This window comes from Pavona decussata, unplaced genomic scaffold, assembly GCF_977016875.1.
Source record: "Pavona decussata unplaced genomic scaffold, jaPavDecu1.1 SCAFFOLD_130, whole genome shotgun sequence".
NCBI lineage: Eukaryota > Metazoa > Cnidaria > Anthozoa > Scleractinia > Agariciidae > Pavona > Pavona decussata.
Genome location: NW_028145544.1, coordinates 1,497,501 through 1,512,527, shown reverse-complemented (window position 1 = coordinate 1,512,527; position 15,027 = coordinate 1,497,501). Strand labels below are relative to the sequence as shown.

The 15,027-nt window shown below is 39.6% G+C and overlaps 1 protein-coding gene across 2 annotated transcripts in view; it reads left to right on the top strand.

Moving 5' to 3' along the window:
- The window catches only part of LOC146468559 (ubiquitin carboxyl-terminal hydrolase 24-like), a 55,842-nt gene that overhangs the window by 8,802 nt on the left and 32,013 nt on the right, over positions 1-15,027 (top strand). For both annotated transcript variants that reach the window (XR_014867432.1, XM_085124278.1), the window contains exons 14-31: positions 767-1,012; positions 1,403-1,684; positions 2,137-2,248; positions 2,782-3,020; positions 3,474-3,527; positions 3,670-3,782; positions 4,391-4,457; positions 5,595-5,705; positions 6,187-6,285; positions 6,884-7,003; positions 8,983-9,009; positions 9,117-9,161; positions 10,410-10,580; positions 11,066-11,188; positions 12,333-12,427; positions 13,125-13,220; positions 13,681-13,903; positions 14,642-14,866. Coding sequence is in view for 1 of the 2 variants with exons in the window: in XM_085124278.1 (XP_084980404.1) it covers positions 767-1,012; positions 1,403-1,684; positions 2,137-2,248; positions 2,782-3,020; positions 3,474-3,527; positions 3,670-3,782; positions 4,391-4,457; positions 5,595-5,705; positions 6,187-6,285; positions 6,884-7,003; positions 8,983-9,009; positions 9,117-9,161; positions 10,410-10,580; positions 11,066-11,188; positions 12,333-12,427; positions 13,125-13,220; positions 13,681-13,903; positions 14,642-14,866 (2,448 nt within the window). In the remaining variant the exon portion in view is untranslated. The remainder of the gene's footprint in view (positions 1-766; positions 1,013-1,402; positions 1,685-2,136; positions 2,249-2,781; positions 3,021-3,473; positions 3,528-3,669; positions 3,783-4,390; positions 4,458-5,594; positions 5,706-6,186; positions 6,286-6,883; positions 7,004-8,982; positions 9,010-9,116; positions 9,162-10,409; positions 10,581-11,065; positions 11,189-12,332; positions 12,428-13,124; positions 13,221-13,680; positions 13,904-14,641; positions 14,867-15,027) is intronic.

Genomic DNA, 15,027 nt, shown 5'->3' with positions numbered 1-15,027 from the left:
TTGCATTGTTTTGTAAATTTCCCTCAAAACATTTTCATGGTAGTGCACAGCTGTAATAGTAGCAGTAGTTTTTGCTGTTACATTAACTACAAATTGCTTTGCTGTACTGCTGAAGATGATTTTAAATTTTGCAGTAAACTTCTCAGTCCACAGATAAAAATGTACAATGTACAATTTAAATGAAAGCTATCATTATCATGAAGATTGTAAGCATTTTTGACCCGTAGTACTGTCCATAATTTATGCTGTACAACCTGGATTTTCTAGTCTGTGGTTGAAATTGTACATGAAATAATACATTGAGAGTGAGTGCTATTGAGCAGCAATAGACCTTTCTCCAAAATGGCAGTCAAAAATTCAAATAAGTTAAAATTAAAAATGTATACCAACACTAGCAAGAGCACTTTTAGTTTAGTAACCCTGCAAAGTTTCAGCATATCAGGTGTAATATCAGCTGAGAAAATGTAAGTTGAAAAGACTGTAAATTTGTCAAATTTCATCTTACATCTCCTAAGCTGATATAATACCTAATATGCTGAAACTTTGCAAGGTTACTATTTTATAAAGGTGCTCTTTCCAGTGCTGGTATCAGTTTTTCATTCAGTTCGATTTTAACTCATTCAAATCTGTTACATCCATTTTGGAGAAGGGTCTATTGAATAGAGTTTCAGCTGCAGCGTGCTGGCTAGCAGTGGTTTTAGTTTTCTTGCAATCTTTTAAAAGTTGTTGTGAAGGATAATTAAATTAGCTCATTCTACATTGTTAGGTTCTTGATCTTCTGTGGAGTTTGTCTCATCTTCCTTCCCTGTCAACTGAGTTGGTTGATCAAGCTCTTAGATCTCACATTGAAATCCTGAGTGACTCATATGCCATTAAGGAGCAGATCAAGAAGAACTACGCCATCAAATGTGTAGAAGATATCAAGAAAGGAGTGTTGATTGTGCCAGCCATCCGTCAACTTTTGAAGATCACAAGAGGAATGATCAAACAACAGTTTAACAAAAATGACAAGGTCTGACTCAACAAATTTGTTTATAGTACTACTTGTAAAAACCTAGTCTAGATTTAATACTGTATGCCCTATTTGCCCAAAAAAAAAAATAACTCCATCAGTTACGTACCATGCGCAGCCCAAATTTCTTTGTCTGATAAATGCTGTCCTGCACTACTCCGCAGCAACAGCTGCATGTTTATTTTGAAACATTTGTGCTCTAGAGCAGTGCTTGTTTAATTTTTAAGATTATCAAAATTATTCACTGATTCATACCCCATCAATAATTTTGTTAGATACAACCTTGAGCCTAATGCTTTCCCATCTAACCCTCCCATTGGTCAAAAGAAATAATGTTCAGAAAATTTGTCAGTCTGTTTCCACCGTAAAATGTGTTTATGTTTTTCTCAGGGTAACCTCCAAGAACTGCACAAGAGTCATGACATAATCAAACTGACAGTCACCAGCCTTGTAAACTGCCATCAGCAGGCAGTCGCTGCAGCTAGTCCCGGTGCACTAGAGGAGGATACTCCGGTGGATGGACGGTACACACACAAGGAATTTGTTAGTATTCATCTGCGATTCCTGGCTTTTGTTCTGGAACATGGGAATTTTTATCTCCATTGGCACCGAGCTCGTGATATCTGGGATTGTCTTGTGGCTAACACTGATGCCTGTGAATTTGATCGAGAGGTAAGTTGATTGACCTTCACCATTTAGCACAATTATGAAACCTGCTGATTATCAAAACAAACAGTCTGGCACAAATTGAATCTGATTTGGTCATTGAGGTTCTATTCATGCCAAGCTGCTTGTCTATACATGTAGCTCATCACTGTGTTTCATAAATTATGCTAATTTATGCTGTGCCTGAAGTTTGATTTGTATGTAAAGTTCAAGATTGGTAATGGTGTTATAATGACACCATTTCATTTTACCATGATTTGTTTTTCCTTTGTTTGTGCATCACTAAACCTTTTGTGATAACTAAGAAAAATTGAATTTCTTAATTTCAACTGACAGATATTTTGAAACTTAGATAAAATTATATAGTTGTATGTTGAAATTCTTTGGGGTAAATGATAAAATTTATTGTCCTTAACAAACAGAAAATAATCATGATTGTGTTTGTTTCCTTTTTTTAGACCTGTTTTGATTGGTTCTACAAAGGACAGCGTGACTTGGAGCCTGACACTCAGTCACAGATGTTTACAAACAAAGTTCTTAAACTGGAACCCAGTAGGCTGACTATGAAAGGTAATCAAACGACCCCATAAGCCAACTCATTAATAAGAAACAGTCTAGAGAACGTGCAGTTCCAGAAAATATCCATACTCCCCCCATGGATGGTTTTTGTTTTGCACCCTCCATCTTCCCAGGAAATTCCAGTTTAGCTTCATACTTTACTTCTAAAATTTTGACTTTTAGACCCTCCCACCCCCTAGGAATTTCCAATGACCTTCCATGGGGTGGGTATGGATTCATGTGTAATAATCCAAGCACACATTATCCGACCACAGAACTCCAAGTTCAAGGCTTGATTTTCCGTGGACCATAACAAACAGGAAGGAACGTCAATCCCAGATAAAACAGTGGTTCTGTGGAGTGTTTTGGCTGTAATTGAATCCAGTCAAAAGTTTCTTGTCAATGACTGAGCTGTCTGGGTTGGAGTCCAAGTTAATCAGCATGACAGATGATTTGTAAGCTTCTCTTCACTTGAAAGGGGAAGTTGTTTTCTAAGAGAAAGCCCGACCTTTATTATTTTGTTAAAATCTTATTTGTCAATGCAGGGTTTAGTTGCTTCAGAGAGTTTTTGAAGAATGTCAATCTGAATGATCACCGCATCAAAGAATCAGGCAGCACATACTCAGGAGACAGGAGTACCTACACAGTGGAGAAAATGGAGCTTGTTGGACTTGATTACTTGTGGAGAGTGGTACTCGAGGTTCCTTCTGAGGAGATCGCTATGTTGGCTGTCAAAAAGCTGATGGAACTTAGCTACACTTGGCTGTCATCCAAGCTTAAGAAGGTAATCCACCATACTGATAAAAATGGTTGCCATGGTTGCCTTTACCTTTACCATTCGTAGCGTACGAAAACCCTAAAAATGCTCATTTAACATTACACAGCAGAGTTCTAAAAGTTTCAAACCTAGCAAACACAATGTTGTTTGTACAAGGATGAATTTTGCAAAAATAGATAATGTATGATTTTCTATGTGCCCATTGGATGGGATCTGGAGCAAGATAAACTGCAGATAATGCCGCTACTGTTAGCTAAACTAATGCTAAAAGCAAATGACGCTTTAGTAAGCACTGCAAGAAAGACAACTGCATGTATGCATCATAAGATACCCCTGCTAGAACTCCTTAGTTACCCCTGTGTCCTGTGAATAGGGGGACTGCTGACCAGAGTTGTCTTGATGTACATTAAGCCACATTGCTTATCATGTGTAAATTATATGTATTATTATTATTATCAGGACCCTGTGAATATCCACAAGAGATTCATTTTGGAGTGCTACAAGCGTCTCGAGGTAAGCTAGGCTAATTGTTAATACCAAACATGTTTTGTTAAATATTTATGTTAGGCAATGTGCTGCCTGTTAGCACAAACTCTACCAAGGTCATGCTACGGAGGACTTCTCACATTTTTCCACTGTTTGTTCACATTTGCAGACAATGATGTCTGGCCTTGGAAACATCTCACTGTCCCAAGCAGCTTGCAGTGTCACTACTGCTGCTACAGCACCTCTTGCACCTGACATGGTGATAACATCTGCTCCAGTAAGGTATGATAAATATTTAGCTTTAATAATAATGTAGTTTACTCAAGAGTTTCTTTTTTTTTTAAGTAGCCTTCATGAATTCCACCTGGAAAGTTTGGCTTGTTGCTTTATCTACTGCTTTGTACTTCCTTTTATGATAAGAATGATATTCTTGAGAGTGATGTATTATTCTAGAAAGTGACACAGGCATACTTGGAAAAAAGAAATCTGATTGCTCCTATCAGGAGTTGAACCTAAGACCTTCCGATTACTAGTTCGGATGCTCTACCTCTGAGCTACAGGAGACTTGTGGGAGCTAAGGCCATTAAACTATTGTAGGTTCCATTACATTTATTTCTTGATATATTTACCCATAATCCATGGGTTTTACTCCAAATGGACAGCAAAAAAACAAAACGATCTTGGGGCAACATTTCCTAAAGGAATTCATGGCCATATGCAACAATTCTTACCAATCTGAACCAAAACAATGCACCCAAAAGCAATCTGAAAAGCACCATAGGTCAGTTATGCTCCAAGCCCAAGTTATTGTTGTGTGAGCTAATGCATGCCTGAAAGCCCATTCTCAATTAATTTTATTTTTCTAATTTCTATTGTTCATTCTGTTGTAGAGCAAATTACATGCTGAGTATTGAAAGACTCTTGGTTCTTGTAGAGCAGTACATCATTACTGTTGAGGTGAGGTCTCACTGACTTTTACCAACTTGCATTATGTCAGGTAATGGTAATTTATGGTATTTATATACCGCATTATCTTTATACATATTCAAATGCGGTTTACCTTACTTCAGTGCAAGGGTGAGATCGGACATCAGTATATATAGGCGTTGCTGCAGCCGCCGTCAGTACATTAGCCACCTCATCCTACCCACCCAACCCATGAATCATAAAATAGCACAAAGACCAGACCAGCACACCGGGAACTGCATGCCCTTCTCTTTCGTTCATAACCCACAGGGTTATGAGCATTAAAGTGTTGTGAGATGGGGCCTACGGTTTATCGTCCTTGTCCGAGAAGACTAGAAAGTCTAACCATTTGCAGGTCAATGTCATTACAAAGGCAGCACTTTCTCCTCAGTTATTTAAAGACCCTGAGTGTTGGTCTGGCCGGGGTTTGAACCCACGACCTCCCGCACGGAAGTCCGATGCTCAGCCAACTGAGCCAACCGGTCGGCGGTATATTAACATGAAAATCATTGATCAATTGGATGTTATGAAAGTGGTCAAAACTACAGTACTCAAAAAAGACAGGACCCACCAAACCACAAAATAGATGGTGGTCTCTGTCTGCATCCCCCTTCCTCAACCTCAAAAGATGGTGTCTTTATTGCATAACCACTCCTCTATTCAGCAGCAAAAAGGACAAGCAGGTTCAAACCTCACTTTCCTTGTTTATCTAGCTAGTAATGCTGACTCTAGCTAGCTAAATATTTTAAAGCCAAAACTCAAATTTTAAGGCCAATAAAGTTTTGTCGGTAATGTTCATGAGATACCGTATTTATTCGCCTATAAGCTGAGCTATTTTTTTCGGGACCTTAAACTCAGTTTATAGAAAATTTTTCCGAAGAACGGGGTTTGGCCTATAGTCAAGAGTATTGAATAATTTTTCCCTTAAAGTGTCATTAAGAAATTGAAAATCATCACAGAGATTTCTTATTCGGCTTATAGCCAAGTCAGCTTCATAGATGATGTATTTGATAGCCCCCCTTAATCCCAGACAAGGTGGTCCCTCTTCAAACAAACGTTTTATGATCAGTTCCCTCACAGACCTGCATTTGTTTTTCTGTTGATCTTAGAGTTGTTTTGTCTTGTCAGGATCTTCATGCAGGCCCCCGTACTCTCTTGCCACACGGTGCATCATTCCATGGCTACCCCATCACCATCAATGTTTCATCTGATTTACCCAGACAGGAGCTCACAGTACAGGTTTGTGTTCTTGTCTTTCCTTTGATCTTGTAGTTGTTATCATTGTTAAAGATGGTGCCCCCTTTTGTTACACTGTGCATTCAATATGTGTGTCTCTGCATGGTTGCCCCCAGTTTTCATTTTGGATTCCCTTTCTAACGTTTTGGAAGCCCTTTCTAAGATCTGCTTTTCCCCACATAGCCACAAACACGTTTTGTGAAAAAATGCCACAGTCTCCATTAAAAAGCACTGTCTTGAAGTAAGTAAGCTGTAAATAGGCTCCTTTTGTGTTTGAATTCAGCTTGATAATGAGGTCAAGAGGACACAACCAAAGAAAATTTTGATTATCATGTTTATTTATTTTAGTTGTTTTTGTCCTATAGACCTCGATATCAAGTTCAATTTTAATATTTTGAAAGGAGCCTATTATATCTATGAGAGGATGTAATGACTCTACCACAAAATAAGCAATCATGAAAGACAGCTTTTCCTTCATTTTCAGTGCCATTCCAATGAAAGTTTGAAGTCGCTTCGTCACAGGATAGCAAATCGACTTAACACTACTCCTGAACAGATACAGCTGTCAACAAGTGAAAAACTGGTATGTTCAGGGCTCTATACTTTGCCAAACTAGAAATTATTAAGTAATTTTTAACTTTTTTACTTGCTGACTCACTGACTGATGAAAAGGCTGATTGACTGACTGACTGACTGACTGACTGACTGACTGACTGACTGACTGACTGACTGACTGACTGACTGACTGACTGACTGACTGACTGACTGACTGACTGACTGACTGGCTGGCTGGCTGACTGACTGACTGACTGGCTGATTGACTCACTGACTGGCTGGCTGACTCACTGACTGACTGACTGACTAACTGACTGACTGACTGACTGACTGACAGACTGACTGACTGACTGGCTGACTGACTCACTGACTCACTGACTGGCTGGCTGACTGACTGATTGACTGACTGACTGACTGACTGACTGACTGACTGACTGACTGACAGACTCACTCACTAACTAACTGACTGACTGACTCACTGACTGGCTGACTGACTGACTGACTGACTGACTGACTGACTGACTGACTGACTGACTAAACTAAGGTACCAGATGTATTGACTAGTGGTACCTCACTTGCCTAAAGGAATCACAGCTTCACCTTAATTACTTTATTTCCAATAACAGCTTTTACCATCCAAAGATCAGAAGCTTCTTTATCAGTTGGAATTTGAAGATGAACAGATGTTGTTTGCAAAGGTGTCTGTTTCTGGAGTGACCACTGTTCCAACCAAGGAAGAGGCTGAGGTAACTTTTTACCGACAACACTGTGTAATCCAAAATAGTGTTGTTACATTCAACAAGAAGATTTCAGAATGGTTAAATTCAGAGATGATGATGAGGGTAATCTTTAATTAGGAATGCCAACGTCACAAAAAGTGGTTTAAAGAAGGGTCCTCTAGAAAATTACCAAGAACAAATAAAAACCTAATCATAGGAACAAGAAATCAAAAAATATATACACAAAAGTTAAAAGTAGAACTAAAAGGATCATAGAATGGCTTTTGACAGTCCGCATTTAAAAGCAGTCAGTGACTCTGCTTCCCTTATCACGGGGTTTAATCTGTTCCAGATTTCTGAACCAAAATTAATTGATGACCAGTGACCCCATTTTCTATTGGCAATGGATTTGCGGATATCATTTCTATACCTGGTGTAATAACCGTGAAAATGGATGAAGATGGAAGGGTTGGATGTCAATTGCACTCTCAATTTAAGATCACGAATAAAGACCTGTAGTGCAGATCTATATGAAAGACCTTACAACAAAGATGAGGTAGACTGTTCACAGTCCCCCTATTTTTTCGTGGGATTCTCGAGACCGGTACGCTTCTATGGAACCGCGGCCATCTTGGTTTGTAAAATCGAGCGCGATCTGGGGAGGGTGTCTAAACTACCGAGGGGAGCGGGAGTGGGTGTTAGTATAGTGAGGGAGGGGAAGTGAAAAAATAGGGGGACTGTAACAGCTTCTCACCGTCTCGCGTTCAAAAGGCCCGTGGCACCAGCAACGGCAACACTTCATTGGTCAATTAGACAATAGTAGTTCCGAAGCGTTGACAGCATGACTGACGTATCTTTCACCGCCAGTTCTAAAATTGGATACGGCTGGCGTGTAATGTTGTGAAGATGGTGGGGAATGTTTTGATTTTCATCGTTTGTCTCGTCGGCTAGGAGGCCTAATAGTATACAAACATCCTCATCGCCGCTCGCATCTTTTAACAAAACGTTTAGGGTAAAATTCGTCTCAGTACGGGTCGATACGGTGGACGGAACTGGTTTAAAACGGTTGAAAATTAGCGGACGTTTGGCAGGCGGCAGACTGCAGTTTTCCGTCTCTTTGGACTGCTTTGAAGTAGATAGCGAACTGTAGTGACGACTTTTTTAACAATTCTCTGGGGCAAAACGACACACACAAAGCAATTGAAACGTTGCTGATCGTGGCTTTCGTCGCAAGCGCTGTTGCAAACACATGAAGATTTCCCATCTTGTGGATCAACTTCAACTCCAAGATGTGCTTTTAAAAGATCGGCTAAAGGAATGCTGGCAACTCCAGCCCTTTTCGGGATCTTAGACAAATTTTATGTCAAAATGTACTTGTTTTGCTTCCCGAAATCGCCGACTGCTATTTTCAATTAAATGTTACAAATGCGGCATGTATCTGAAGAGGTTTCGCTGTTAGCTTCACTCTATGTGTTCCACTTGTATAACTATTGAAATTCACTTTGCAAATAGCTGATGTACTGTACATACTGTATTTCCGTACCTATCCTCACTCGAAAGACTTTTCGCAACCTTATTTTATTTCACAACTGTACTTTGTTTCGAAATGGTACAGAAACTGTACTGTATTTAAAAACAAGGACTATCGTATTTCCTTCAATTTGACATGTTTATCTCTGGGGAGTATATTTTTTAGTTGATTCAGTTAGTCGAGGCGACAAAGTTTTGGCACGCCCCTCGAACACGAGACAGTGAGAAGCTGTTACAGTCTCCCTATTTTTCCCGCCGCCTCCTAACACCGCTCCCCTCCCCCCGGTAGTTTAGACACTCTCCCCAGATTGCGTTCGATTTTACAAACCAAGATGGCGGCAGCTCCATCGAAGCGTACCGGTCTCGAGAATCCCACGGAAAAATAGGGGGACTGTGAACAGTCTGAAGATGAGGTAATAAAAGCTTGCTTACACACATATCTGAATCTGTTTTGTTTGATTTCATCCATTTTTTAGAGTCAAGAGTCAATGAGAATTGATGAGGTATGAAACATTAATTTTGTAGGAGACATAACTTCTGTCAGGCTTACATTAAACTAACTTCGTATAGCTGATTTTTTAAAGCTTGTTGATTCTGAATTTGCTTACAGTGTAGTGCCAGTGGATCAAATCGTCAAACCTTTGCATTGGAACAGGTGAGGCACTTGACAGTTTTCCAAATTTTTAATTTTAGCTTCAATTGTGGGCCCCAAAATTATGTCACATACAAAATATGTCGCACCTTGCACACCTTTTCGCCTGTTTCCTACATGTAAATCCGCTTTTGTAGGTGTCGTTTTATGTAATGTAAAATTTATTTTAGTCTCTTATGTAGGTTTATATACAGGTCACTTATGTTGTATTGTAAAACTCCCTGATGAAGTGTGCATTAGTCACATGATACAAGTAGGAGAAACTAAATCGTTTTATAACTCTAAGAGTTTGCAGGTGGCTACTCACTAGTTTAATCTTAAAAATTAAAAATTCAGCTTTGGACTGTTGTGAGGAAGGTCATGGTTTGATTCCTTTTGGAAAAATCTGTTTTTCTTTTCTTCCCTTGCCTGTGACATGATGAGAGAACATCTTTCACAGCCACATTAGTTTATTTTTTCTTAGCCTGATGAGCCTTGGAGATGAAAGGTAGTAAAAATAACTGCATAACAACATTATAATTTGTAGTTGGGGGTCATTAAGGATGGTGCCTACTTTTGTTACTAACTGTGCATACGTTCTGCTCATGTGGAGATACTCGGTTTTCCTATGTGTGGTGGCTACTGATACAGGGATATTTTTGCGTGGTTTAAAACTATGCAGAGAAAGCAGAAATTAGCAAGTGCTCTTGGTATCCAAAAAGAAAATATTATTTGGGGTAACCATGCATTTTCCAGATATAATAATTAAGCTTCAATTTGGAAAAAAACGCCATACATTGCTTTGTATTCCACTGTTTTTTAGAATAAATGTTTCTTCATTATCTCTAAAAAAAATCTGTGGTTACCCCCAATTTTCTTTTTGGATTCCAGTAGCCCATATTAAGATCTGCTTTTCCCACATAGACATAAACTGTTCCAAAATACTTCTGTATTAGGAGGCACCATCCTTAAAAAGTTTCTCAGAGTAGGAATGGCGCAGTGGTGAGAGCACTCCCCTCCCACCTCTGTGGTCCAGTTTTGATTCCCGGACTCTGTGTTATATGTGGGTTGATTTTGTTGTTGGTTCTCATCCTTGCTCTGAGAAGTTTTTCTCTGGTTTTCCCCTCTCCTCAAAAACCAATGTTCACTTCTAAATTCCGATTCGACCTGGAAAGTGTCCCCAATTAGTATTCTTCACTAAATACATTGACACTTAATAAATAAAGTGATTAATTTGTTTATTTTTTGTTTTGTTTTATTGTTTTGCAACAGGAACGAATGATGCCAGGTGTTATCATGGCTACAGAGTGTAAAGCTTTCGACAAGTTATATCAGCTGGCAGAGATAGAAGAACCAAGCATCACTGTGCGTGTGCAGAGATTGTTGATGTTGTTGCCTACTGACCCAGATGTTCAAGAAGCTCTAGAATCCATTGGATTACAGGTGAGAAGAACTGTGATGAGATAAGTGGTACCGTGCAGAAAAAATGTGACATGATTCGGATAAGCCATTAAATAAAAGGATGAAACCTGACTGAGTGGTCAGTATTGCCCATTCAAAAGTTCAAATTTTCATTTAATCTGAAATTGGAGTCCATCACAAGAAAGATCGCATTAAAATTAGTCAGTTTACCAAGTTTGAAGTAATGTTGTTAGCTTGCAACCTTGTACAGTAACTTGCAAAAATCTGATGGATTTGGGGGATGCCATCTTGGAATTAAGAGACATTTGTATGGAATTTTAAATTCCAACCTTTGACAGGTCACAGCCTGGTTACTTTGCGAGGAAACTTACTTACTTTTGTGTGATCTTTCTGAAGTAGTTCATTTCTTCATATGATTGCAATTTGAACAATATGTAAACTATTACAGTAGCCAGTCTTTTTATGGACTTCGGAACAAGCAATTCTCACACCATTTGACCTTACAGTTTAACATCAGCTGTTCTCCTGGAGGTATGGATGACCGAATGCTGTCGACAACAAACCTGCAGAGCATGTTCAAATGTGTCACGCCCGGCATGTCACCGTTCAGAATTCTCTATAACCTTGAGGTAATGTATATCAAACAAAAAAATATTTTAACTAGAAATACGTGACTCGCAAAACCTCGCGAAGCGGGGGCTGGGTGGAAAGCCCTCTTTACTCGTATTGTAGCATCAAACGAGGAGATTAAGAGGCGCATAAGAATTTTTTTTTGATGAGCATGGTGTTTTCGTAGTTCCACGGGCTAGTTTGCGGTTGAAAATCTATTTCTGACGCGACGTAATGTACAACGGGCGTGCAGCGCTGTCGTGTTCGATGAATTTATTTCCCACGGAAAATTATTGACCGTGGCCACAAAACGTGTAATTTCTTTAATGCACTCTTTCACAAAAAAGATTTCTAAAAGAAAGGGAAAAGATTCTGGAGAGATAGTTCTGTGTCCAGTGAATATTGATGAACATTGCAGTTGAAATTTGATCATGCACGCATATTTTTTTCCATGTATGCAAATTTTGCTCCAGACAACGCCAGACAGTCTGACGTCATTGTGCGGACACCTTCAAAGATATAAACATATATAGACATATATAAATATATTTTTCGCTCGAATTCACGTGGCTTAGCTCCGCTCGGGCCGGCTCGGCCCGACAAATTTATTAACCTCGCTACGCTCGGGCCTTCGGCCCTCGCTTCGCGAGGAATTATAATTTGCGGTTGGTAGTTGAAGCAGCGTGGCCGAGTGGTCAGGGAGTTTGACTTGTGAGTTGGAGGACCCTGGATCAAGTCCTGCTCTGGCCACTAGCTGGAGTTGTTTCTCGGTACACCTGGGCCAGGTTGTTCGAAAGCCGATAAACGCTAATCCCCGATTAGAAGTTAACCGAGGTTTTCATCTTGCTCGTTAAAAATAGTTTTAACAGCTGCTGTTAAGCTAAAGGTAAAGAAAAGTCTAAAACAAAACTGAAGGGGAAAAATCTCTTGGAAAAATGTTTATTGATTAGTAATTAAACTCGAATCAAACTTCACATTAACCCAGGATTTGCTTAATTGGGCTTTGAACAACTGGGCCCTGAGGTCAGCTCCTTGGCCACGCTTGTAAATAACCAGCCAGTCTGCCTCCTGCCAGCTAGCCAAGGATGCTTAATACACTTGTTATGTTCTAGTTTAAATATTTGCTTGAAGATCCAAGATTAATGTTCACTTATTTTGACACAGGTTCTAAGCAGTAAGCTGATGCCAACTCAGAACAGAGATGGTGGAGCGAATGCGAGGATGTTCAAGGAGAACTTTTTAGCAGCTGGGGGCCTTGGGTATGTTTGTCACCATTGTAATCAACTGTTGTTATCCAAAAATATCCAGGATCTCTCTCCCAAGTGGGGAGGGGAACAGGTTGGTGTGGTGGTCAGCGTAACATTTTCCTGCCGTAGGCACATCGGCAGCTGTGTAGTTTGTGCTGAACTTCTAAATAGACCCTTCTCGAAAGTGGCAGCAACAGATTTAAATGACATAAAATTGAACTGAATGAACAACTGATACCAGCACTGGAAAGAGCACCTTTACTTTAGTAACCTTGCAAAGTTTCAGCATTTTAGGTGTTTATCAGCCTAGGAAATGTAAGATGAAATTTGATGTATAGGTCATACCCCCGCCCCAGTCATACAAACTTCTGTAAATTTTTCATTTTTCAACTTACATTTTCTCAGCTGATATTACACCTGATGTGCTGAAACAGGGTTACTAAAGTAAAAGTGCTCTTTCTAGCACTGGTATATGTTTCTAATTTTAACTTATTTGAATTTTCGGCTACCATTTTTTAGAAGGGTCTATTCTCAGCATATGTTCAGCATGCAATGTACACAGAATGCACACTGGGTTTTCCTAGGAAACAGAATAGTGACAGAAACCAAGGTTGGCCCTTTAAGTACCAGTAGTGATCAGCATCAAATTTCCCCTTACAATTTCACTACCTGTATAATGACTTTTGCTGTCATTAATTTGTTTCTATAGCGTCGTAGTGAACATCCTACAAAAAGACATGTTCCCTCAAGATGTGGACACTGAAATCCGCAGAGGATGTTATGCCATCTGTCTCCAGTTAGCGAGGTAAAAATGGGTTAAACAAGAAGGTGGTTTGACCCTATTATGAGACTTAGCTTGAATGGATCCTATGAAAGGTTAAGTCACACACAAGTCACCTAGCTAGCAATTTCTGGTGCTTGAAACAACTTGAAGTATTACTATCCCTAAATATCCCTGGATGAGATACTAGTCCATTGCAAATGGCTTTTCATCGTCAGAAACAACCGCACACCACCTGCCAAACTTCTGATTGAAAAGCGCACCCCATCCTTCCCTTGAAACTGGTTGAATTCATCCCATACTGTGGATTTGATCATAAGATTACTGATCTTGTCTTCAACAAGAATTATTGCGATCATGGGATTATGTTTCTTTTAAATGAACAGTGCTTTAAATGGGCTGATTTTCAAGCTGTTTCAAAGGAGATCTAGGGTAATAATATTGTAGTAAAACACTGTTACATGAAATCAATCTCTTTCTTAAGGTTCTTGCTCTGCGGACAATCATCAGAGAACTCCTTCACAGCTCCTCCATCTCCACCACACCGAGAACCTGCAACTATCGCAGCATCGCCAGTTGCCATGGCAACAGGTACCATGGACACTGACCTTAACGACTCTCTCAACAACTCAGCAGTTGAAGCCAAAAGAGCACGCTCAAGCAGCATGATTGATGATGTACATCCCAGCGTGAGAGTAGCTATAGAGGTATGCGCACCTGCTTTTCTGGGCGATGTAGCAGCTCTCATAAGCTCTCACATGAAAGGCTTGCAACCCTTCTCGAAAACAATAGAACAAACAACAGAACAATACCCCCAACCCTAAAAACAATACCAGCTGCTACACAGTCAATTAAAATAATTACAATAATAATAATAACTTTATTCTTGTGTCACAAAAGGAATGTAGCTGAGGGGAGAAGTCTCCTCTACTAATAGTGGACACCTAACTAAATAGCCTATTTTAACTCTAGCTAAAAAAGAAAGAACTACAATATATTGAAATTTACATCGTAAACCATATTAAAATATTAAAAATTTCATGCGTCAGTTGTAAAACTCATGTAAACGACAGTCATTCTCGGCATAGGTTGCAGCCTCGACAGTTACTGACATTTGCAGCTACGTATGACTCTTTTAAATTGCTTCAGAGGGGGGTTGATACCTTATTCTAGGAGTGAGATCATTCCACAGTTTAGGTCCTAGGTTAAACAAAGTGAGTGTTTTCCATATGTAACCGAAGAGAATCGAGGTTGAACAATTTCTCGTTTCCTTAGCTTACAAGAGCTGCTACTGTATTGGCTTTTCTTGAAGTAGCATCACTTTACTTTATTTATGGCACTGATTCAACCCTGTCACTCATCAGAGGCCTCCATCAAGGGGGCATTATATTTTTGTAATTTAATGTATAAACCACTTTTTTTTCTATCTGTGGTTTTGTTATCAGACGATGGGTCGTGATGACTTTGCAGAGACTATTGCATGTTTCATGCGCGTGGCTTGGGCTGCAGCTGCTGGTAGAATAAACCTTGCCGGGGGTAGACAGAGGTTGTCCAGTCAGAGTTCTGATGACGAAGGAAGCTGCATGGGAGGGGCGGGTAGTGATACAGAGTCTGTTAAGTCCTTCAGATCAAGTGTATCCAGCGGCAGTCCTTCTGAGGTTACAAACAAGGTATGTCAATATTAATGCATGACTTAAATGGTGGCTTCTAATACTAAGTAGGAAAACTATGACTATGTAGGAAAAGTAGATCTTAGCAAGGGATATTGAATTCCAAAAAGAAAGTAAGGGATAACTTTACCATGCATTTTTCACAGATTTTTTAAGCAACA